Below are 24,623 nucleotides of genomic sequence, written 5' to 3' on the forward strand. Positions count from 1 at the left end.
TTTTTTGAGACAGTCTGTCTATGTCACCCAGGCTGGAGTGCAATGGCATGATCTCAGCTCACTGCAACTCCGCCCCCCGGGGTTCAAGCGATTCTCCTGCCTCAGCCTCCTGAGTAGGTGGGACTACAGGCGTGCGCCACCATGCTTGGCTGATTTTTGTACTTTTAGTAGAGATGGGGTTTCACCATGTTGGCCAGGCTGGTCTTGGAACTCCTGACCTCAAGTGATCCGCCCGCCTTGGCCTCCTAAAGTGCTGGGATTACAGGAGTGAGCCGCTGCAACCAGGCATGGGTTACATTTTAATGTCCCCATGGATATGAGTTCTGGGGACATGATTCAACCCATTACAAATATAGTTTCTGGATTTTTAAGTTAAATTGCCACTGAAACCCGTGCCTAGCACACTTTCCAATGTCCTTTATCTAAACATTCCTCTGTATCAAGTAGGGTAAACGCTTGACTCTGCTGAAGAGCCGGCTGGCATGGTTTCTGTTAATGCACGATCAATCTTCCTTATTTATGGAATCCATATTTATGAACTCCCCTTATTGCTGAAATTTACTTGTAACCCCCAAATCAGTATTCACAGAAATTTTTCAGTCATGCTGAGACATATTCAGAGTGGCAAAGTATTGGAGTCGCTCATCACACACGCTGTCTGCTGAACGACGCAGCTCCTGCCTTCTTGTTTCAGTTCTCATACCCTAAACAGTGTCCTTTTTGTGGCCTATTTAATGCCACATTCTTATATTTTTGGGCTTTTCTTTGGTGACTTTGCTGTTTAAAATGCCCCCTCGTGTAGTGCAGAAGTGTGCCTAGCTTTCCTAAGGATGAGCAAGTGGCCACGTGCTCCATGCAGAAATCACCCAGAGTGCTCCGTTCGCTTCAGATAGGCACCAGCTGCAGGGCTGCTGGCCGTGAGTTCAACGCTGATAGATCAGCAATATACATTCAAGTGTCCTTAAATAGAAACAGAAGCTGGGCGCACTGGTTCACACCTGTAATCACAGCTCTTTGGGAGGCCAAAGCTGGAGGATCTCTTAAGCCCAGGAGTTCAAGACCAGCCTGGGCAACATAGTGAGACCCCCCCCCCCCCACCCCGAACCCACATCTCCACAAAAAATACAAAAAAATTATCTGGGCATGGTGCTGCATGCCTGAGGTCCCAGCTACTTGGGAGGCTGAGGCAGGAGGATTGTTTAAGTCAGGGAGATTGAGGCTGCAGTGAGTTGAGATCATGCCACTGCACTCCAGCCTGGGTGACAGAGTGAGACCCTGTCTCAAAGAACAAAGAGGCCAGGCCCGGTGGGCTCACGTCCGTAATCTCAGCACTTTGGAAGTCCGAGGTGGCAGATCACTTGAAGCCAGGGGGTCGAGACCAGCCTGGCCAACATGGTGAAACCCTGTCTCTACTAAAAATACAAAAAATTAGCCAAGCGTGGCGGTGCATGCCTGTAGTCCCAGCTACTTGGGAGGCCGAGGTGTGAGAATTGCTTGAACCTGGGAGGCAGAGGTTGCAGAGAGCTGAGATTGTTCCACTGAACTCCAGCCTGGGTGGTACAGTGAGACTGTCTCAAAACCCAACAAATCAACCAGCCAACAAACAAAACCCCCACATAAAACAAGGTTATGTATTGATTGGTTGACAAAAAGTATTATGGGGTCGGGTGCGGTGGCTCATGCCTGTGATCCCAACACTTTGGGAGGCTGAGGTGGGTGTATCACCTGATGTCAGGAGTTTGAGACCAGCCTGGCCAAGATGGTGAAACCTCATCTCTACTAAAAATACAAAAATTAGCCAGGCATGGTGGTGGGCGCATGTAATCCCAGCTACTCAGAAGGCTGAGGTAGGAGAATCACTTGAACCTTGCATTTTTGGGCTTTTCTTTGGAGGCGGAGGTTGCAGTGAGCCGAGATCGCACCAGTGCACTCCACTCTGGGCGACAGAGCAAGACTCTGTCTTAAATAAATAAATAAATAAATGAAAATGTTTTGTAGAGAAGGGATCTCACTATGTTGCCCAGGCTGGTCTCAAATTCCTGAGTTGAAGCAATCCTCCTGCCTCAGCCCCCCACAATGCTGGCGTTATAGGTGGGAGTCACTGCGCTGGCCCTTATCCTCCTTGTAACACTTCTGTTTTTCTGCCTTTCATAATAAGTGGCGTCAGCCCCTCTTGGAAGCAGGCAGGGTGCTAGTAAGTGAAGGCTGGATCGGGCCTTGGTGGGTTGCAGCCTGAGGGGGTGAAGCCCTCACCTGCAGCTGTGACCTGCCCCCTCGTAAGCAGTCCTCTAAATAATGGGCTCTTCTTTTTGCTCGGCCCCATCCACAAAGACGGCCGCCCCCTCTACATCCTCCGCCTGGGCCAGATGGACACCAAAGGCTTGATGAAGGCTGTGGGGGAGGAGGTGCTGCTGCGGCACGTGAGTCAGGGGTCTCGTTCCTGGACCCTGTGGCCGGGGCCGGGCCTGGGAAGGGCTGCACGGGGTGGAGGAGCGAGGTGGGTGTTCAGGAGCACTGTCTCCCTTCCAGGTTCTCTCCGTCAATGAGGAAGGACAGAAGCGGTGTGAGGGGAGCACAAGGCAGCTGGGCCGTCCCATCAGGCAAGAACCTGGGCTGGGGACAAATCCCCCCTAAATAGCAAAGACGGAGGATGAAGAGGGGTCCACCGTGCGTGTGTACTATGCCAGGCAGCGTGCCAGGAGCTTCATTCTCCCCCAGTTTCTACAGTGGTCTTCTGGGTCTTCAGGCAGGGCCCATAAGCATCCCCATTTCTTATGCATGAGGAAACTGAGACTCAGAATGGTGGCCCCCATAGAAGCTTGTGAACTGGTCAGGACAGAGCGGGATTTGAACCTGGGGTCTTGTCCAGCTTCCGGCTCAAAGACTTTATCCTCCCACTCTGCTCAACAGTCTCCTTGACTTTGCTTTTTGAGATCAGCTCTCCACCACGAGTTCTGCCTTGGCTCTGTCATGGCACATCCAGGAACCCACTGTCCTCTGCAGGCACCCACTGTCCTCTGACTCCCCCACATTTCTGTTCCTGAGCTGTTTCCTGGAGCCAGTACTTTTGGTGGCATCGCCCCAAAAGGCAGCAAACCTTTCTGAGCAGCGGCTTCCTCTTCTGTAAAAGTGACTTTTTAATTTTTTTATTTTTTGAGACAGGCTCTCACTATGTCACCCAAGCTAGAGTGCATTGGTGCAATCATAGCTCACTGCAGCCTTGACCTGCTGGGCTCAAGCAATCCTCACACCTCAGCCTCCCAAGTATCTGGGACTACAGGTGTGCACCACCGTGCCCAGCTAATTTTTGTTTTTTTGTTTCCAACATGTTGGGATTATAGGCGTCAGCCTCTGCTCCCGGCCTGTAAAGAGGCTTTTAAAAATTGATCAAAAATAATAATGGTTTAAAAATAATGCGAACATGGATCTTGCACTTGCTATGCAGCAGGTGCCCTTCTAAGCACCTTGATTTAGTTCCTCCTCCTAAACAGCCCTGTGAGACACGGGCGGGCAGGACCTGCTGTTCCAGCTTTTCAGCCCCCAGTATCCAGATCTTTGTGAAAATTAAAGTTCCTTTGCTGTTTGGAGATTTTTTTTTTTTTTTTTTTTTGACAGAGTCTCATTCTGTTACCCAGGCTGGAGTGCAGTGGTGCAATCTTGGCTCACTCCAACCTCCACCTCCCGGGTTCAAGTGATTCTCATGCCTCAGCCTCCCAAGTGGCTGGGATTGTAGGCGCCCACTGCCACACCTGGCTAATTTTTGTATTTTTAGAAGAGATGGGGTTTCACCACGTTGGCCAGGCTTGTCTCCAGAGATTTTCTTTCTTTTTTTCTTTTTTTTGAGACAGAGCCTCTGTCGCCCAGACTGGAGTGCAGTGGCACAATCTTGGCTCACTGCAAGCTCCGCCTCCCGGGTTCACGCCATTCTCCTGCCTCAGCCTCCCAAGTAGCTGGGACTACAGGCACACGCCACCACGCCCGGCTAATTTTTGTATTTTTAGTAGAGACAGGGTTTCACCATGTTAGCCAGGATGGTCTTGATCTCCTGACCTTGTGATCCACCCGCCTCAGCCTCCCAAAGTGCTGGGATTACAGGTGTGAGCCACCGCGCCTGGTCTATCTCTAGAGATTTTCTAAGGACACGTATGTTGGGGTGGGACTGGGAATCAATCCATTAGTGTCCTGGCTGGAAGCATAATTCATCCCAGATGGTTCAAATGAGGGGGTGTCATGAAGGGATGCTTTGGAGAGGTATGTACAGGTTTAAGGAAACAATCTGGGAGGGAAAGGTTCCCAGGCACCAGCCACTGCAGTCAAACAGTTATTTTCCTAATGAATGAGTACTAATGAAACGGAGGCACAGAGAGGTTCAGGACTCCACCAAGCTCACACAGCAAGTGGCAGAACTGGGATTTGAACCCTGGCCATCTGACTGTGGAGTGCATGCTCTCGGCACCTCTGCTCTATTTAGTAGTTAGCATCTTTTCAACAATTAACTCATTTATGCCTGAGGTTGCAATGTTTTGAATTTTTGCCATCAGACCTTGGTGAGCAGTAGGATAGAAATAACTCCCACACGCTTAGCGTTCCAATAGTGGAACACTAGGCCTAAATGGCCACTTGTGATAACCAGTTTTAACTGAGGGCATGCGGTGTGCCCGTCCTTGCAGACAGCTTTGTATATACCATCTCACTCGATCCTAACAGCAGTTGTTTCAGATGGGGACTGTTACTACGTTTGCCACTGTCCTGTGAGGAAGTGGGTCTGTGGCCCTGACCCAGAGCTCTCAAGGGTGGAGGTGAGACTTGAATGTGGGCGCTCAGCCCTGAAGTCCACACTCTGACTCTCTTCACTGCATGGGCTCCCTACTGTGGCAGAAGCACCTCCTCTGCTCACAGCCCTGACTCTCAGAGCCTCCCTGTTCATCCCCCGTGGGGAGGGTGTTGGTGGCCTTGGGAGCCAGCAGAGCCGGGTGGAGCTGGGGCCGTTTCTGCACAGCTCCTGGACCTGCCTGCTGGACCTGGAGGGACTCAACATGCGGCACCTGTGGCGGCCGGGGGTGAAGGCCCTGCTGCGGATGATTGAGGTGGTTGAGGACAATTACCCAGAGACCCTGGGTCGGCTGCTCATCGTGCGAGCGCCCCGCGTCTTCCCCGTGCTCTGGACGCTGGTAAGAGCTGGAACCTGGGCCAGGCCCTTCCCCGGGGGTGGGATGGGATGGGAAGGGGCCCCTCTGCGAGCGGCTCTGTTCTTTTCCTGTTTCATTTCATTTAATAACTTTTTGGAGATGAAACTCACAAAGCATAAAGCTCACACTTTTGAAGTATAGACCCTAGTGGTTTTTAGTGTATTCACTGAGTTAAGCAACCGTCACCACTAGCCAATCTCAGAACATTTCTGTGGCCCCAAAAAGAAATCCCATGCCTATTAGCGTGGGTCTCAAATTCCTGGGCTCAAGCGATCCTCTTGCTTTGGCTTCTCAAAGTGTTCGTATTATAGGTGTGAGCCACTGAGCCTGACCTGAAATATACTTTATGTTGTAACCCGGTGGGTACACGTGTGCATGCATGTGTGCACGTGCACACATACACAAGAGAAGGGTGCAGCCGGCCACCGCACAGCGTGGGCAAAGGCCAGGAGGCTGGACGCAGCTTGATGTTTTGGAGGAATTGAAGAAACAGTCCAGGGTGACTGAGCAAAGAGGAGTGAAAGGGACGATGGCACCTGAGGAGGCTGGAAGATGTACAGGGGCCCGTGGTGAAGATGGGACCTTGTCCTGGGGCAGTAGGGACCCATGGAGGGTTCAGTAGCAGGGGAGGGTGGGGGACAGATTTAGGGGCCAGGAAGTTGTCTAGCTTTTGTGGGTGCTTCAAGGCTCTGTTCAGGTGAGGCCAGGCGGCAGGAGCTGCTTTTGAAGCTTTTGTTCCCTAATTGTCCTAATCTCCGGGAAAATTAAGTTCACCTGCTGTTTGGGGTGGTTTTGGGAGTGCGAGTGCATTGGCCGGGGTCCTGGCTGGATGTGGACCTCACCCAGATGGTTCAAATGAGGGGTGTCCTGAAGGGGTTCCTTGTAGAGGTGTGGGCAGGGGAAGGAGAGACCCCAAGCACCAGTGACTGCAGTAAACCTGGCCACCCCCAAGAGGAGGGAATGTCCTTGCAGAATCCTGGGGAAAGCTGGGCCGGGGGTGGGGGCAGGGAGTTACTAGGGGGTCAGCCTCAGCCTCCCGGGGCCCAGCACAGCACAGGGGGCAGTGGGGCTGGGGACAGGAGAGGACCCTGCATGGGGGGATTATAGGTTCCTCATCCATCTCTTGCTTGCGACATTCCTTGTAGAACTGGCCTGTTTCCTGACATGCCAAGGGCTCCTTCCTTCCTTCTCTCTCTCCCACTTCCTTCTTTATCAACGTGTGGCTTAGAGCTCAGTGTTAAAATGGATTCCAGCTGGAATAAACAAACTGTGGAATACTGTTCCATCCATGTAATGGAATAGCATTCATCCATAAGAAGGAAGCGGCCGGGTGCGGTGGCTCATGCCTGTAATCACAGCACTTTGGGAGGCCGAGGCGGGCGGATCACGAGGTCAGGAGATCAAGACTATCCTGACTAACACGGTGAAACCCCGTCTCTACTAAACATACAACAAAACAAAACAAAACAAAAAAAACGGGTGTGGTGGGGGGCGCCTGTTGTCCCAGCTACTCGGGAGCCTGAGGCAGGAGAATGGCATGAACTCGGGAGGCGGAGCTTGCAGTGAGCCAAGATCATGCCACTGCACTCCAACCTGGGCAATAGAGCGAGACTCCATCTCAAAAAGAAAAAAAAAAAAAGAAAAGAAGGAAGCACTGATCCATGCTCTAACACAGAGGGACCTTGAAAACATGATGCTCAGTGAAAGGGGCCAGACGGGGAAGTCCATGTACTGTGTGATCTCCTTTATATGAAATGTACAGAATAGGCACGGGCACGGTGGCTCACACCTGTAATCCTAGTACTTTGGGAGGCTGAGGTGGGCAGATCACCTGAGTTCAGGAGTTTGAGACCAGCCTGGCCAACATGGTGAAAATACAAAAGTACAAAATCAAAATACAAAAATTAGCCAGGCGTGGTGGTGGGAGCCTGTAATCCCAGGTACTCAGGAGACTGAGGCAGGAGAATCGCTTGAACCTGGGAGGCGGAGGTTGCAGTGAGCCAAGATCGCGCCATTGCACTCCCGCCTGGGCGACGGAGCGAGACTCTGTCTCCAAAACAAAAACAAAAACAAAAAACGCGCAGAATAGGCAAATCCACAGAAACAGAGCGTAGATGGGTGGTTGCTCCGGGCTGGGGGAGGGGAGATGGGAAGTGACTGTGGGGTGGGAGTGGAGTTTCCCTCTGGGGTGATAAACAGGTAGAGGTGCTGGCTGTACAATGTAGTGAGTGCACTGAAAGCTGCTGAACTGGGCGCTTTACAATGATTAATTCTATGTTGTATGAATTATATCTCAGTAAAAAAATATATCCATCTTGCCGTATATCCTGGTTTCAGATCAGCCCCTTCATCAACGAGAACACCCGGCGGAAGTTCCTCATCTACAGTGGCAGCAACTACCAGGGACCCGGAGGCCTTGTGGACTATCTGGATAGAGAAGTCATCCCTGACTTCCTTGGGGGAGAGAGCGTGGTGAGGCTTCCGCGTCCGCAGCCAGAGCTGGGCTCGAGGAGGCGGCGCGGCTGGCTGGGAGGCTGGGATTCCTGGAGCGGGGCTGGGAGGTGGAGCGGGGCTGGGAGGTGGAGCGGGGCTGGGAGGTGGAGCGGGGCTGGGAGGTGGAGCGGGGCTGGGAGGTGGAGCGGGGCTGGGAGGTGGAGCGGGGCTGGGAGGTGGAGCGGGGCTGGGAGGTGGAGCGGGGCTGGGAGGTGGAGCCGGGCTGGGAGGTGGAGCGGGGCTGGGAGGTGGAGCGGGGCTGGGAGGTGGATGCGGGCTGGGTGCGGCACGTGCACTCTGCCTGGGGAGGGTCTTGCTGGCTCTCAGCAGCCACAGGGCTTGCTTTAGAAGCTGCTTCAAAGAGAGGTGGTGCTGTTTTGAGGTTGGGCCTTCCTTTGGGTCCTCCAAACATAGTGAGTGAGATAGAAGTTTCTGGAAGCCTAAAGACTGGGCCAGTCAAAGGCTGACCCATTCTGTATTCCCATCAAAGACATTGCCAAGCAGCAACAACTTTACCTGCTCACTCACTGCAGGGGAGGTGACTCCAATGTCTCTGCAGCTCTGGACCGTGGCGCTGGGGCTAGTCTGCAACGCACAGTCACACAGCCTGAGACCATCAGGATCCCCCTTCAAGGGAGGCAGTGTCCAGGCCCCTTTATTGCCTCCCCTGGGGATGAAATGACAGGCTGAGGTGACCCTAGGTCACAACCCTGTCATCTCATATGGCCCCCAGTGGCCTGGGCCCTCTTCGTTTCTAACAGAAATACCAGACAGTGAACTTGCATCATTGCTGGATTTTAAAAAAGTCTTTTCCTAGGAATTTTTCCAGGCTTGCCTGTTCTCTCCATTTGTGGTACATGGCACACACGACTTATTTTTAGCAAACGGTTCTGCAGAGCTGAGAGTGGCTTGTGGAAGGACACTGAACGGTGGCCTTGCTTTGCTAATCCCAGTGTTTCTACAAGTGAAACGGGGTGGGGGGAATCATTGTTTGGTGGTGGCAGGTGGGTCTGCCAAGGCCTGCCGATCCAGGGGGCCTTTGGTTTGGGGAAATCTGTCGATTTCAGTGCAGTGACTGCTCCACCCCCGCTTCTGAGGGGGAGAGGCAGCTGCTATGGGCTGCGGTGTGGAGAGGCCCCCAACCTGGCTGTCAGTCCAGCAGAGGGTAAAGGGACATGAGCATGGGGCTGTGATGAACGTGGGTTTGTGCCCTGGCACACTCACTTTCTGCTGTGACTTGCCCACGCCTCCATTCCTTCCTCTGTGAAACGGGAAGAATAATAGTCTCCACTGCACGGGTGGACCTGGGGATTAAATGGGGTCATGGAAGCCCACAGCCTACTCAGTAAGAGGTTGCTGTTATGAACGGCTTCGGGGGTCACGCAGCACCCTCCTGTGGGTCAGGCCAGCCAGACCTCGACTGGCCCTGACCCGCTGCCCTTTATCTCTGGCCTACAGTGTAATGTCCCTGAGGGAGGGCTGGTCCCCAAGTCCCTCTATATGACGGAAGAGGAGCAGGAGCACGCGGACCAGCTGTGGCAGTGGAGCGAGACCTACCATTCAGCCAGCGTGCTCCGCGGAGCCCCCCATGAGGTGCCTGGGCCTGGCCGTGGAGGGCCCACTGGGCTGGGGGTCTGTCATCTTAGGTCAGGTGACCCCAAAACACCGCTTGAGATGAGGATTCTTTTTTTTTTTTTTTTTGAGATACAGTCTCACTCTGTTGTCCAGGCTGGAGTGCAGTGGCACGATCTCAGCTCACTGCAACCTCCACCTCCCGGGTTCAAGCGATTCTCCTGCCTCAGCTTCCCAAGTAGCTGGAATTACAGGCACATGCCACTGTGTCCAGCTAATTTTTGTATTTTTAGTAGAGACAGGGTTTCACCATGTTGACCAGGCTGGTCTTGAACTCTTGACCTCAGGTGATCCGACGGCCTTGGCCTCCCAAAGTGCTGGGATTATAGGTGGGAGCCATGGCACCTGGCCTCTCTCTCTCTCCTCCCAGGTTCAAGTGATTCTCCTGCCTCAGTCTCCCGAGTAGCTGGGATTACAGGAGCCAGCCAGCACGCCTGGCTGTTTTTTGTTTTGTGTGGTTTTTTTGGTATTTTTAGTAGAGATGGGGTTTCACCATGTTGGCCAGGCTGGTCTCGAACCCCTGACTTCAAGTGATCCACCTGCCTTGGCCTCCCAGAGTGTTGGGATTACAGGTGTGAGCCACCAAACCTGGCAGAGATGAGGATTCTTATGCCAGTGATCTGTTGCAGGTGAGGTCTCAGGAGAAAACTAAGGAGAGGAGGGCATTCCTGTAAGGAACGAGCGTGTGGCCTGGGAAAGGAGACCCCAGGGGGCACCCACAGTCCCTCCTGCCACCGTCTTCCCAACCCCAGCTCTCCCGTCTCGGCTGTGACTCTCAGACCTCGCCTGTCTCCACGCAGGTGGCCATGGAGATTCTGGAAGGGGAGTCGGTCATCACCTGGGACTTCGACATTCTGCGAGGGGACGTGGTGTTCAGCCTGTACCATGCCAAGAAGGTGCCCAGGCCGGGCGCCCGGGAGCCAGGGACCAGGGCCAGTGGGCAGCTGATCGACAAAGGCTGGGTCCTGGGCAGGGATTACAGTCGTGTGGAGGCTCCCCTCGTCTGCCGGGAAGGGGAGAGCATCCAGGTTTGCATTCTCTGGACCACTCATTCGCTCGCCAAGCAGCACTGAGCGTCCACCACGTGCCAGGCTTCTGGGGATACAGCGGAGGACAAACTGGGCTGCTGGTCCCCAGCCTCAGGAACCCTGCAGGACAGGGCAGAGGAAAGACACACAGGGTCTCACGTAATGAAGTGCTCACCTGCCCAACGGCAGCTGGTGCAAAATCGAGAAAGCACAGGGTGCTCTGCTGAGAGGTGGCTGGTGTCTTGGGGAGGAGCACAGGGTCTGGAACCTCAGTTTTCCCCATGTGAGAAACGGGACTTCTAACAGGATCTAACTGTATTTGTTTCTTGGGGTTGCAGTAATGAGTTACCACAAACTACATGGCCGAAAACAACAACAATTTATTGTCTCGCAGTTCGGGAGGTCACAAGTCCAAAACTAAGGTGTTGGCAGGGCCACGTTCCCTCTGAAGGCTCTAGGAAGGGGTTCATTCTACGCCTCTGTCCTAGCCTTAGGTGGCCCCTGGCAATCCTGGGTGTCATTGGCGGGTAGATGCATCACCCCAATCTCTGCCTCTGTCCTTAAAGGGGTTTCTTCTCTGTCTGTCTCTCTTCTGAGTCTCAAAACTCCCCTCTCTCCTGCAAGGACACTAGCCATCGCATTTAGGCCCCACCCTAAATCCGGTTCTTGTTTTTTGTTTTGTTTTTTGTTTTTTTTGGTTGAGACAGGGTCTCACTCTATCCATGATCAGGACACTGTTGTGGGGCTGGGAGTGCAGTGGTGTGATCACAGCTCACCACAGCCTCCATCTCCTGGGCTCAAGTGATCCTCCCATCTCAGCCTCCTGAGTTGCTGGAACTATAGGTGCCCGCCACCATGCCCAGCTAAGTTTTGTATTTTTAGTAGAGACGGGGTCTTGCTATGTTGCCCAGGCTGGTCTTGAATGCCTGAGCTCAAGCAGCCTCCCAAAGTGCTGGGATTAGAGGTGTGAACCACCATGGCTGGCCACACCCTAAATCCTTAACCATAAAGACCCTATTTCCAAATAAGATCATGTTCTGAGGTTCTGGTTGGACATGAATTTTGGGGGTACACTGTTCAACCCACTGCATTAACTCGTGCAGGGGGAAGGATGAGCATGTTGAAATTTGAAGTCTAGGTTGCCTGCATGCATTCAAGTGGCTTCAGTGTGGACGAAGACGTTGAGTTGTGGCTGGATCTGGGAGGGGTTGAGAGGGGATGATGTTCCAGGTGGAAGGAATAGAAAGAACAAAATTGAAGCCGCAGGGAGAAGGCAGGTGGACACGCGGGCAGCATGAGTGCTGGGGAGGGGCTAGAAGTTAGTTTGGATGGAAGGGGAGGTGCTAAGGTTCTGAGGTCAGTAGTCAAGATTTTTGATGCACACTGTGGTTTCAGAACTGATACAAAATAAACTGTAGGTCTTGGGCAGGGCGCAGTGGCTCACGCCTGTAATCCCAGCACTCTGGGAGGCCGAGGCAGGTGGATCAACTGAAGTAAGGAGTTCGAGACCAGCCTGGCCAACATGGTGAAACCCTGTCTCTACTAAAAATACAAACAAACAAAAAAAATAGCCAGGCATGGTGGCATGTGCCTGTAATCCCAGTTACTCGGGAGGCTAAGGCAGGAGAATCGCTTGAACCCGGAAGGTGGATGTTGCAGTGAGCTGAGATTGTGCCATCACACTCCAGCCTGGGTGACAGAGTGAAACTCCATCTCAGGAAAAAAAAAAAAAAAGAAACTATAGTCTTGGAACAGAACTTGGATGTGTAACCGGAATATGGGCTGTCCCTGTTGACCCCACATTCTCCAGGAGGCCAGTATTGCAGGTGGAACGTCACTCTGACTCCCCAAATGACACATGCACATGCAGCACCAGCTCCATGAACACTGGCAGATGCTGCAGATGTCACTAAAGTTCCCAGTGGGGAGAGGGTGGAGGGCCGTCCTGCATGTCCTTCACGGCCACCCCTGGGTCCCACTGAACTTCTCAACCCAGAGCAACCCACAATGGCTCTTCTTGTAAAAACAGACACTTCCCTTTCTCACTCTCCCTGACCCCTCCACAGATTCTCTCTAAGCGCCTGTGAGCTCCTGGCCCAAATCCCTCTCCTAATCCCCTTGGTTTGCAAATCCCGCTCAGCAGAGCAAAAACCCATAAAATCCAGGTGTTTAAGCACCTCTGTTGTCCTGAAGTTGCACCCCCCGCCCAGGCGTCAGCTCCTTCCCAGATTAAGAGGGAGGCTCTGGTCCCAGGGATACGGGGGTAATAGCAAGGACGGCTTCCAGAGGCCCTGACAGGAGGATTTGCTGGTGGACGGGAGAAGAGCCCCAATTTCCAAGCCTGGTGATGAGAAGCCCACGACGGCTCAGCCCCCTCGACCTGTCCTCAGGAGGACCCAGGGCCTCAGGGCGGGGCTGCTGTGTTTCAGGGCTCCCATGTGACCCGGTGGCCCGGCGTCTACCTGCTCCAGTGGCAAATGCACAGCCCCCCCGGCAGTGTGGCCTGCAGCCTCCCGGGCGTGGACGACGTCCTGACGGCTCTGCACAGCCCTGGCCCCAAGTGCAAACTTCTCTACTACTATGAGGTGCTCGCCTCTGAGGACTTCAGGTAGGAGGGCTCGGGAGCGGCGGCCTGGGCAGGAAGGGCCCTGGGGCTGAGGAACAGCGCAGATGCCTGGGCTCTTGTCTCTCCGCTGGGTCAGCTTCTCCGGGGGTGGGGCCCCAGCATGGGCATGGCTGGAGTTCCCTCACTAGGGTATGAGGAGGGCCCAGCTCTGTGTCTCTGACTCCACTTCTGAAGCAGGGCTTTTCCTTCCAATGAAACCCTGGGCAGAAGCTCAACTTTTTGGAGCACCTGGAGGGGAGGAGAAGGGGAGTCGTAAACCCTCTCATGTGGGCCTCCCCTCACTCCTAGAATTCCATGGGAATATTTTAGAATATTCTAAAAGAGTGCCTTTAGACAACCCTCCCCAAGTTGTCGCTTTCAGAGAGACAGGGAAGTGTAATGGTTAAGACCTCCAGCACTTCCTGGTTGCCGTGTGACCTCGGGCAAATCACTTTACCTTCCTGAGCCTCAGGTGCTTCATCCCTTAAATGGGAACCACTTGAGCCCCAGTCTTGTGGGTGTATCATGAGAATGAGATGGCTGGGGGAAGCTGCCTGTCACCTGGGCGTGCGGTATGGATGCCACAGCAGAAATGAAGTAAAAGGTCTGGAGGCGGAGCAGGCAGTTTCTTCAAGGTTTTGCATTTTATAAAAGCACGTATGATTTTGCACCCTGCTTCTTGATGGATCTGCGTTAGTTTTCATCCAAGAATAATGCTTTAAATTCTTTACTGTAGGGGTAAAATTGAGGCACCAGGAGGGTGCTGAGTCTAGACCCCAAATTCCAGGTGGAGCTCCAAGGATCCCAGGGGCATGGGCAGCCCAGAGTGAAGAACACTGGGCCAGAGTCTTTATCCAAGGAGGGGTCCCATAGCTTGTCGGGGGGCTGGTGATTCACTCTTTGTGATCATGTTTCGGCCATCGATCCTCAGTGTGAGGCGAGAGGCTGAGGCCCTGGGGGACACAGAAGAATAGACGCAGGCATTGGAGGTCTGTCTCTGGGAGGGCTGATTCTGAAGCCGGGCATGTGGAGGCCAGAGGGGTGGGCTGGACCAGACACTGCACACCAACCTGTCTAGGGTGGTCACCATGAGAGGACCTTACTGCCCTGTCCTCCTGTAGCCTCATGAGAAAATCAGTTCAAAGGCCGTTTCCTGGTCACCCTCAGGGGGCAGGTGGCGGCTTCGATCGTGGGCAGACCAGACAGATAGGGTCTGCCATCATGAAGCAGAAACCAAATGCTCACACCCAAGTGTAACTATGGTCAGCGATGGATGCCATGGCCAAGGTCACTGTATTAGTCCATTTCCACACTGCTATAAAGAACTACCTGAGGCCGGGTGTGCTGGCTCATGTCTGTAATCCTAGCACTTTGGGAGGCCGAGGTGGGCAGATCACCTGAGGTCAGGAGTTCTAGACTAGCCTGGCCAACATGGTGAAACCCCGTCTCTACTAAAAATACAAAAATTAGCCAGGTGTGGTGGTGCATACCTGTAATCCCAGCTACTCGGGAGGCTGAGGCAGGAGAATGCCTTGAACCTGGGAGGTGGAGATTGCAGTGAGCTGAGATCGTGCCACTGCACTCCAGCCTTGGCCACAGAGCGAGACTCTATCTCGAAAAAGTGAGAGAGAGAGAAAAAAAGAGAGAACTACTGAGACTGGGTAATTTATAAAGAAAGGAGGTTTAATTGACTCACAGTTCCATATGACTGGGGAAGCCTCAGGAAACTTATAATCATGGCGGAAGGCAAAGGGGCAGGAGAGAAGAGAGCAAAGGAAGCCGCACACTTTTACACCATCAGACCTCATGAGAACTCATTCACTATCGCGAGAACAGCATGGGGGAAACTGCTGTTTCCCCCCGTGCAAAATCATATGCGCTTTTATAAGATGCAAAACCTTGAAGAAACTGCCTGCTCCTCCTCCAGACCTTCTTCTTCATTTCTGCTGTGGCATGCAGTTTCCTCCCACCAAGCAATCACCTCCCACCAGGTCCCTCCCTCAACACGTGGGGATTACAATTTGAGATGAGATTTGGGTGGGCCATAGAGCCAAACCGTATCAGCCGCCCAGCCAGGAGGTGCTCAGGGATATAACCTAGAGCCTTAGCACAGGATAGGGGCCTGGCCTAGGGTTGGGAGAGGGAGTGGGGGAAGGAGTATGGAACATGACACTGGAGTGAGATCTAAGTGGTGTGGTGGTCACACAAGTCACCAGGGGGTCTTTTTATTTATTTATTTTTAGACACAGAGTCTCACTCTGTTACCCAGGCTGGAGTGCAGCGGTGCAATCCTAGCTTACTGTAGCCTTGAACTCCTGGGCTCAAGCAATCCTCCAACCTCAGCTTCCCAAGTAGCTGGGACTATAGGCGTGTACTACCATGCCTGGCTATTTTTTTGTTGTTGTTGTTTGTTTGAGACAGAGTTTCACTCTGTCACCCAGGCTGGAGTGCAGTGGCCCGATCTCTACTCACTGCAGCCTCTACCTCCTAGGTTCAAGCAATTCTCATGCCTCAGCCTCCTGAGTAGCTGGGATTACAGGTGCGTACCACTACGCCCAGCTAATGTGTATATTTTTAGTGGAGACCAGTTTCACCATGTTAGCCAGGCTGGTCTCGAACTCCTGGCCTCAAGCAATCCGCCCGCTTCGGCCTCCTAAAGTGCTGGGATTACAGGCATGAGTCACTGCACCCAGCCAATTTTTAAATTTTTTGTAGAGACGGGGTCTCGCTATGTTGCCCAGGCTGGTCTCAAACTCCTGGCCTCAAGCAATCCCCCCTCCTCAGCCTCTCAACGTGCTGGGATGACAGGCATGAGCCATGGTACCTGGCAAAGTTCTGCATCTCTAACAAGCACCGGGCACTGCTGGTGCTGCCAGTTCCCAGACCATGCTTTGAGAAGCAAGGCCCTAAAGCTGCACTGTCCCATCCGGTCGCTGCTAGCCACCTGCAGCAATTTAACTTAGCAAGCAGAATGAAATAAAAGGAACAATTTAGTGCCTCAGTCGCATGGGCCACATTTCAGGTGACCAGCAGCCCATGTGGCCAGTGGTTGGTGTGTTGGACTGTGCAGATGTAGAGCACGTTCATTGCAGAAAGTTCTTGGAGGCTAGACATGGTGCTTCATGCCTGTAATCCAAGTGCTTTGGGAGGCCGAGGCCCGAGGATCGCTTGAGCCCAGGAGTTCGAGACCAGGCCTGGGCAGCATAGTGACAGCCCCGACTCTATACAAGAAACGAAAGTTCTCAAGGATGGCACTGCCCTGAGGTTTGGAGTAGGAGTTAACCAGACAGCTCGGGGAGGAGAGAAGGGGCTTCTGCCTCAGGCTCAGCGCACACGAAGGCCACTGCAAGAGCTAGGAGGAGGACTGTGGAGTTTGAGTGCAAAGAGCAAGGAGGGAGTGAGATGGGAGACAGGGCCAGGGACTCCCCAGGCCGTGGCGGCCTTAGGGCCATGCAAGGGCCTCAGGCCAGGGGAGCCCGTGATGGGTCTGTGGCAGGCTGGGCTCCGTCTGGGGAGATGGGGGTGTGGGGAATTGGGTAGCACTTTTCTCTTCATGGTGTCACTTGCTTTTCCTTCTGCATTGGCCTAGGGCCCTGGGGCCTGATTTTGCAGCATCAACAGCTTTTCCACTGCTGTATGTCAGCCCAAGGGCCTTGTTACTGCAAGAGGGTAACGTGTGCCACACTCTTCCTCCCCAGAGGCTCCATGTCCAGCCTGGAATCCTGCACCAGCGGCTTCTCCCAGCTCAGCGCAGCCACCTCGTCCTCCTCCTCTGGCCAGTCTCATAGCAGCTCCCTGGTCTCCAGATAGCCAGGCCCAGTATTTCAGGGCCGCCCGCTCACCTCCAGCTAACTGCAGGGCCTGGAACCATGTGGGCTAGAGCCCCAGGCCTAGATGCTGCCCAAATTGGGGTGTCTGGAGTGGATGGCAAGGATCCAGGCCTGGCCCGTGTGTGGTGTCAGGGCTCTTGAAGTTGCAAGGACAGAACCATCTCCTTCTGGCTTCGGAGAAGGAAGACCAAGCCAACGCCAGGGTGTCTATGTCTACCATACCACACCTTTGGGACATCCAGGCTTAGCGATGTCAGCCAGGCCCATCTCCCCTCTGTCCACCTCTTGCTCTGCTTTTGCCATGCAGGGGACCATTGCTATTAGGTGCCCTTCTCCTCCCCGCAGCTCGCCTGCATAAGGGATCCTCTTCCTACCAAAGGCTCCAACCCACTTCCCAGAGTTAAGTCTTAGCCTGGAAGGGGGGGCGGTTCCCAGATCACTTCCTGAACCAATCACAGTTGCCAGGGACACTGGGGAATGCTGATTGGCCAGCAGGGTCATGCCCAATCTGGACCAATCACTGTGATCCAGGGTTGCAGTGAGGTGCAGTGATTGGCCAGCCTGGATCACATGCACATCTCTGGAACCAACCTCCTGCTCTGAAAAGGGCTAATGGGTGCCTCAAGGAGTATTGGGGTTCCCCCTAAGAAGAAGGGGGAAGGATGCTGGGGAGGCAGAAATGTAGGGTGTTCACCTTGGCATCTGGTTGCATAACGTTCTGTTATGCACTATTAAGATGTGCTTGGTGAGCAGTTCAGTGAGTTACAGGCACTGTTCTTTGTGGGGAACAGCACATCCTGAACTGAAAATCCATGTCCCCTGCACGTGGCCAGCATGGCCTAACCCTGACCATCCCTGATTGGAGAGGGTGGGAGAGCCCTGGGTTTCTGCTAAGTTCCAGACAGCGATGGGGTGACTGAGGCTGTCTGGATACCCCACTGACATGCCTTTCTCTCCTAGGGAACTGTTTAATTATGACTGTTTTTGGTTGTAAGCCACAGAGACCCATGCCCAGGTGCTTAAACACAAAAGGGTGACCATTCATGGGTGCATAGAACTGGCCAGTCTAGGAGGGCTTGCTTCAGGTAAGGCTAGATCCAGGGTCTCAACACAGAGTCCTGACTCTCCCTGGGAGTGGAGGCTTGTTGCATCTGCTCTGGGGCAGATGTGACTCTGGAACTAGGTTCAATATTGACATGACTTTCCCTAGTTTTACTACACAGAGCATCTTGGGTCTCCTTGGGGCCTGAGGACATTTCTCCTTTCCTTTCCTGGGCTCCCCAAAAGGCAGCCAGTCAGGGGTCACCAACTTGAAGCCTGATCTGGCCTGCTTTTAGTGTTCTTTTTTGCCTTTAGAATGGTTTAAAAATTGGGGCATTTCACATCAAAATCAGGATTTCTGGCTTCCCTTAGGCATTTGGGAGCACCGGCAGAATAGGGTCACTATTGTTGGATGAAGGCAACACGTCTGCGCCCCTGGAGCGGGCCGCTCTAGTCCCTACCCCATTAACTTGCACCCAGCGCACATTACACATCCTCATGACCTGCGTGACAGGAGCCTCACTGACATGGCTCTGTCAGCAGTGGCTGGTACCCTTGTCTCCTGGCCTTGCTTAGAGTTGGGGCTCATCTGTGACGGAGTAACGGAGCCAAGGGGTGGTTTTGTGGCCACAGGAATCATCTTTATGCAGGCTCAGCATGCAGGGCCAGGAGACTTATCTCCATGCCAGCCTCAACCCCAAACCCAGGGCAGAGAGAAACGGTCATCTTTTCAGACACATCCTTCTTCCTGCTGGGAGACAGCCTCGCCCACCTTCCTGTTGGCTCTCTGTCTGCTTCTCAGGTATCTGAACAAAATAGATTGCTTTGCACCCTGCGTCAAGGTGTGTGTGCACATGTGTGCATAAGAGACAGACTGATTGGAAGGAGACGTTCTCAAAACTAATGGCTCCCATGTCACTGGGCATTTATTGCTGAGAGCAACTTGCAATATTTTCAACTGTCTTTAAGTGAATTTCCAGCTTTTCTCTTAAAAACTAGATGTTATCCTACAAGTATGCTGGGATAAGCTGCCCTGGCAGTCTTCATACATTTATTGTGTAGCCCCAGAGAAGGACGCAGAAGACTTTTACTGGAGGAAGCTGGAGCTGCCTGTTCCAGAGGCAGGGGGTGTGTGCCATCAGCTGTCCACCCTTAACAGTGGGGGTGAGGAACCTCAGGCCCTTTCAGTTCTGCCTTGAGAGAGCTCTCTCCCTAGGGAAAAACCAGCCCAAACTGGCTTAAGCAACAAAGCAAATTCCCTGGGTCCTGTATTGGGGATGGCTGAAGGTGGCTGCTGCTTCAGGTATGGCTGGATCCAGGAGCTTAATGTCTTCAGGCCTCTCAACTGCACCCAGGCCTCTTGACTCTGCATCTCTTTGCATGCTGACCTCATTCTTTCTTCCATCTGGCGGGAAAGATGGCTGCCAGCAGCCCGGAGCCTATAACTTCAGGATTCACACTCTCTAAGGGATGCTTTTCCATCTCAAATCTCATGGAAGGCTCTGATTGGCCCAGCTTGAGTCACATGCTCATTCCCGTGGGCCACACTGGCGAGGAACTAGGGTCCTGTGATTGACATTCCCTCCAGAAGCAGCAGCAGGATTGCGGAGGGCCAGTCCCCCAATGGACAAGAGAAGCTGGACTACAGAACCAGCAGGTATCTATGGTGGCATCTGCTACGGCCGGCGCTCCTCCCATGTGGAGGTCTCGGGGACCCACCTTCAAGCATCATCAAGGTCATTCTTCTTGCCTTTGGGAGGCCTGGAATTAAACATAATCCAAGGAAGGGATTGCCAAGCTTTTGGCTTTTGAATTTCCCCTGAGTCAAAGGCTGGAAGTGCCTTGGCTTGGGCTTCTTACATCGTTAGTTTATTAATCCATTGTGACCAGGACAGAAGCAACCCGCAGACAGCATGACTGTTGGTGTTTGGGCACCTGGGTCTTGAATTTAGGCCAGGACTCAAACCCCAGCCTTCCTTTCACTAGCTGTGTAACCTTGACCAGGTGACTTAACCTCTCTGTGCCTCAGTTTCCTCATCTGTAAAGTGAGGATAGCAGTGCCTACCTCAATAGGTTGTAGTGGGAAGAAATGAGGGAGTAGCTGTAAAGCTTTTAGCACAGCTCCCAGAACACTGAAAGCGCTCCATTGATGTCAGTGGTCATTCTGATTACTTAATGCTTCTCGTCCAAAGACTCCAGTTTTCTTCCTGAGGTTACCTATCACTGTTTTTCATGATTGCACCCAGAGAAAAGTAGATGTCAAGAACTATTGCCCTCTGAGTTGGGTGTGCAGTCTTTTTCTTTTAGAAACCACTTGTGTGGGCTGGGCGCGGTGGCTCGTGTCTATAATCCCAGCACTTTGGGGGGCGGAGGCCGGCAGATCGCTTGAGTGCAGGAGTTCAAGACCAGCCTGGGCAACATAGTGAGACCCTGTCTCTACGAAAAATTAAAAAATGAGCCAGGTGTGGTGGTGCGCACCTATCGTCTCAGCTGCTTAGGAGGCTGAGGCAGAAGGATTGCTTGGAGGTCAAGGCTGGAGTGAGCCATGATCCCACCACTGTACTCCATCCTGGGTGACAAAGCAAGACCCTGTCTCAAAAAAAAGAAAAAAAGAAAAGAAAGAATCTGCTTGTGTTTTCTGGGTAAATCCACTCATCTGAAGGAGTGTATTCTGAGTGGTATTTCCCTTGGCAGTGAGAAAATGTTTTTTCCAGAGGTTGCAAATGGAGAGTTTGAGATTCCTTTTTTCTGCTCTGCACTCTCTGGAATTCCCCCTCCCCACTGTAAAATTAATCGTTCACTGAGAATAGTGTAATTCTTTTCATCAAAGTCTCTTTGAGCCAGTGCAACACGATGGCTTTTTTTGTTTGCCTGATCATTTGCTCCAACCCGCAGCGTTAAACGTTTTCCATTTGGATAAGCTTGCATCGTCAGCTTCCTGAAACCCTGGAGATTTCCCCTGGGCTCGTTCAAGAATTTTCCAGCTGTTGTTTAAAAGACTTTAGAGCGAGCTTGTTCAGCCTGTGGCCTGCGGGCTGCATGCGGCCCCAGACTGCTTTGAATGTACCCCAACACAAGTTCGTAAACTTTCTTGAAATGTTCAGTGTTTGTGTGTGTGTGTTTCTTTGTCTTTTCAGCTCATCAGCTATCATTAGTGTATTTTGTGTGTGGCCCAAGACAATTCTTCTTGTTCCAATGTGGCCCAGGGAAGCCAAAAGATTGGACACCCTTGCTTTACGGCATTTGAAACAGGAGTGACATCACCCCCAAGGGGCTGCATATCTGTTTAATACAGGTATAACTGCGTATTATACATATTGTATGCATATGTAATGGATTGGATAGCGTGTCCCCAAATTCACGTCCACCCAGAACCTTAGAATGTGACCTCATTTGGAAATAAGGTTTTTGCAGATGTAATTAGTTAAGGATCTCAAGATTGGTTATTGGGCGATGTGAAGGAGGATTACAATTTTTATCAATTTTTATATATAAAGCAGAAATATACTGTATCAGTTTCCTAGGGTCACTGTGACAAATTATCACACGCTTCTTAGCTTAAAACAACAGGAATGTTCTGGAGGCTGCAAGTCCAGAATCAACGTGGAGGCAGGGCCCTGCTCCCTCTGAAGCCTGTGGGGGAGGAACCTTCCTTACCTCTTCCAGTGTCTAGTAGCACCTCGTGGCTTGTGGTCGCATCACTCCAGTCTCTGCCTCCATCACCATATGGCCTTCCTCTCTCTCTGTGTTTCTTCTTCTTGTAGGGACACCAGTCATTGGATTTAGGACCCATCCTAAGTCCAGTGTAACATCTTGAGATCCTTAACTAATTACACCTGCAAAGGCTCTTATTTCCTATTTCCAAGCGAGGTCACATTTTAAGGTTCTAGATGGACGTGAATTTTGGGGCATGCGACTCAACTTACTATGTATGCATACAATAGATAACCAGATACACAGTTATATCTGCATTAAACAGATGTGAAAATCTCTGGGGCCCACCCAGCACTGCTGGAATTTTACCGGCCAGGTACCCAGGTGAAAGTGAGGGCCCTGGCATCCATCTCTCCTGGGCTGCTCTGCCCTCCCCCTGGGGTTTTACCAAAGTGCCAGACCTGGTGTCCTGGAGAGCTGCATCCCAAGACAGCCACAGTCCTGACGTCAGAGGGGTGTGATGGGCCCTGTCCAGGGTGCCACCTGTCCTTCCCGTGAGCTCTCTCGGGGCACGGAGAGTGGAGCTGGCTGCCACACAGATCCTGGGACTCTGAAAAGCCTTCCTCGTTTTGGAGCTGGTGGGTGGGGTTGTCACTTGTGAGAGCAGAGCAGGTGTGGTGTTTTGTGTGATGGCACGAGGGTCATCTGTCCACCCAGCTTCTGCTCCCCAGCCCTGCCCAGCACAGCTTATCAGGGGAGAGGAGGCAGCTCGCACTTGCGTGTGTTCATTGGCGGTGACTCTTCCGTGGATTTCTCTGGAACTGTGGGTGGCGGGTTTCAAAGGAACAGCCAGCTGACTCGTGGGTGCGGCGGGTGAGAAAGAACAGCCCTGTGGGGGAAAACGGAACTCCGGAGGGTAGGCGGGAGCTGGGATCAGGCCTGAGCTTCGGGGCCCTGCTGACGCCTGTCTCAGCCACAGCGCTTCCCTGGAGACCTCCTGGGGCCTGGACCCAGAGCAGGCCAAACATGCCCCTGGCTCCCTGTGGCCCAGAGGCTGCCTCTGGGATCAGTTCTTCAGGAATCAGGTCACAGATCCCTGGGACCTCTGCGGAGCCAGGCTGGACGCAAGCAGCTGCCGTGGGAGCTGGGGCAGGGCCTGGGAGGAGGGGAGTCAGGGCCTTCAGGGATGTCAGAGGCTGTGGCTGCCAACTTCTCCCGTTCACTTCCCTGCCTCCCTTGGTGCTCAGCCCCCCACAAGGCATTTTGGAGGCATACGGGTTCCCAAAAATCACATTTTTTTTTTGAGACAGGGTCTCACTCTGTCACCCAGGTTGGAGTGCGGTGGCGCGATCATGGTTCACTGTAGCCTCAACCTCCTGGGCTCAAGCAACCCTCCCATCTCAGCCTCAAGTAGCTGGAACCACAGGTGCGCGCCACCGTGCCTAATTTTTGTATTTTTGTAGCGGCGGGGCCATGTTGCCCAAGCTGGCAAAAAGCACAATTTGAAACCTCTGAGCCAGAATTTGATTTTTCAGACACAGACTCCTCGGACAATCCCGTGAAAACTCAGGACACACACACGAATGGCGTTCGCTGTGGGACCCCAAAGAGTCTTTGAAAGCCCACCCACTGACAGCAGGACGAGAACCTTTCTGGGGTCTTTCTGAACACTAAAGTTCTGTGCAGAGCACCCCAGCAGCTGAGACGTGTCACCATGGCGACGGCCCAGCGCGTGGAACTCTCAGGGTTCCCAGTTGGGCTGCAGAGTCTTCAGTCTGCAGTCCAAGACTCCCGGGCCTGTGCCTGGGGGTCTTGAGTCACTACTGTGGGTGGGGGAGGGGACCCTCGCGTTGCTGGGATCGGAGCAGGGGAGACCCTTGCACTGCCAGGATTGGAGCTTATGCATCCCCAGCCAGCTCGCCTGCAGCTTGATGACTTTAGCTCTTGTATATTTGTGTCCCCACCACCACCATAGGTAGGTACTGGAATCTCAGACACTTCTGCCTCCTGCTCCATGTCCTATCCGAGGTCTGCAGTCCAAAATCTAAATGCCTGAGCCCCCAAATGTGCCTCTCCTGTAACAATACAAGTGTCACACGTTTGGGGTTGCAGGAGACCCCAAAACCCAATACAAATTGCCTCAAGCAAAAAATGGGAATTTATGGGTTCATGTAATTGGGAAGTCCAAGAATGATCTCACTTCAGGTACAGCTGGATCCAGGCATTAAAATCATGTCTCCTCCCCCACCCTGAGTTTAGTCCTTTTCCACACCGGCTCACCCGCTCCATCTCTTGGTTCCAATTAGGTCTTCTCCACGTTGGAGAAGAGTTGGTTTCCATTCCTCCTCCTCGTGGCCCACCTTGGGCCCACCTTGTGCCTTCCTTGTGTCTAACCTGAGAAGTTAGTCCCAGCAGAGAGAGTTTCTTCTTTCATCTGCAGCAGAAGTTCCAGGGTGGACTCTGACTGGCTGACCCGGGGCCAGTGCATAACTCTGGACCCATCTCTGAGGCCCACCTGCAACTTGGGGTGAGAAGACAGTGCCACCCAAACTACCTGGATGGAGAATGGGGGACAGGTACTACCCTGAAAGCAACACGCTAGAGGCTCACAGCCAGGACTCCTGGGTTTTGGGGTCTCCGGCAACCCCAAACGTGTGACACTTGTACTATTATAGGAGAGGCACATTTTGGGGCTCAGGCATTTAGATTTTGGACTGCAGACCTTAGATAGGACACGGAGCGGGAGGCAGAAGTGGCCACCTCCCTGGGCACTCTCATTACCATGGAAGACTTCATGTTGCAAGATGCTACAACTTTCCCATAGCTCCCTGTGGTTGCCAGGGCACGCTCGGTCTCTGGGTAGGGCAGGCTGGCACTGCCAGGGAGTCAACCCCCAGGAGCAGCCCTCAACCAATGATGAATGGGTGTTGGCTAATATGCCAGCTTCCTCGCCCTTGAAAGGTACAACCGAGACCTGTTCTACCAACTCTCCCAGAGGCCCCCAGCAGGATTGAACCCCTGTTGCCCACAGTATAGACCTACTCACTCCTGCACCCTGCACAGGCTGCCTTCCCTCCCTGTCCTCTACCAGTGCTTCCTGGGGCCACCTCCCCAATAAACTACTTGCTTTCACCTCCTTGTCTTAGTTTCT

General features: G+C 53.0%; 1 protein-coding gene across 2 annotated transcripts in view; it reads left to right on the plus strand.

Moving 5' to 3' along the window:
- The window catches only part of SEC14L5 (SEC14 like lipid binding 5), a 65,441-nt gene extending 42,169 nt beyond the window's left edge, over window positions 1-23,272 (plus strand). The window contains exons 9-16 of one of the 2 annotated variants that reach the window (XM_065536810.2): window positions 2,332-2,420; window positions 2,530-2,600; window positions 5,000-5,171; window positions 7,527-7,661; window positions 9,141-9,275; window positions 10,115-10,342; window positions 12,772-12,950; window positions 23,008-23,272. In XM_065536810.2, the coding sequence (XP_065392882.1) occupies window positions 2,332-2,420; window positions 2,530-2,600; window positions 5,000-5,171; window positions 7,527-7,661; window positions 9,141-9,275; window positions 10,115-10,342; window positions 12,772-12,950; window positions 23,008-23,146 (1,148 nt within the window). In that variant the 3' untranslated portion in view covers window positions 23,147-23,272. Of the gene's footprint in view, window positions 1-2,331; window positions 2,421-2,529; window positions 2,601-4,999; window positions 5,172-7,526; window positions 7,662-9,140; window positions 9,276-10,114; window positions 10,343-12,771; window positions 12,951-16,645; window positions 20,922-23,007 lie in introns of those variants that run through there. The other variant, XM_005591164.5, reaches the window with a different exon arrangement.
- The last annotated feature ends 1,351 nt before the right edge of the window (window positions 23,273-24,623 follow it).

The sequence above is a fragment of the Macaca fascicularis genome, chromosome 20, assembly GCF_037993035.2.
Source record: "Macaca fascicularis isolate 582-1 chromosome 20, T2T-MFA8v1.1".
Lineage (NCBI taxonomy): Eukaryota > Metazoa > Chordata > Mammalia > Primates > Cercopithecidae > Macaca > Macaca fascicularis.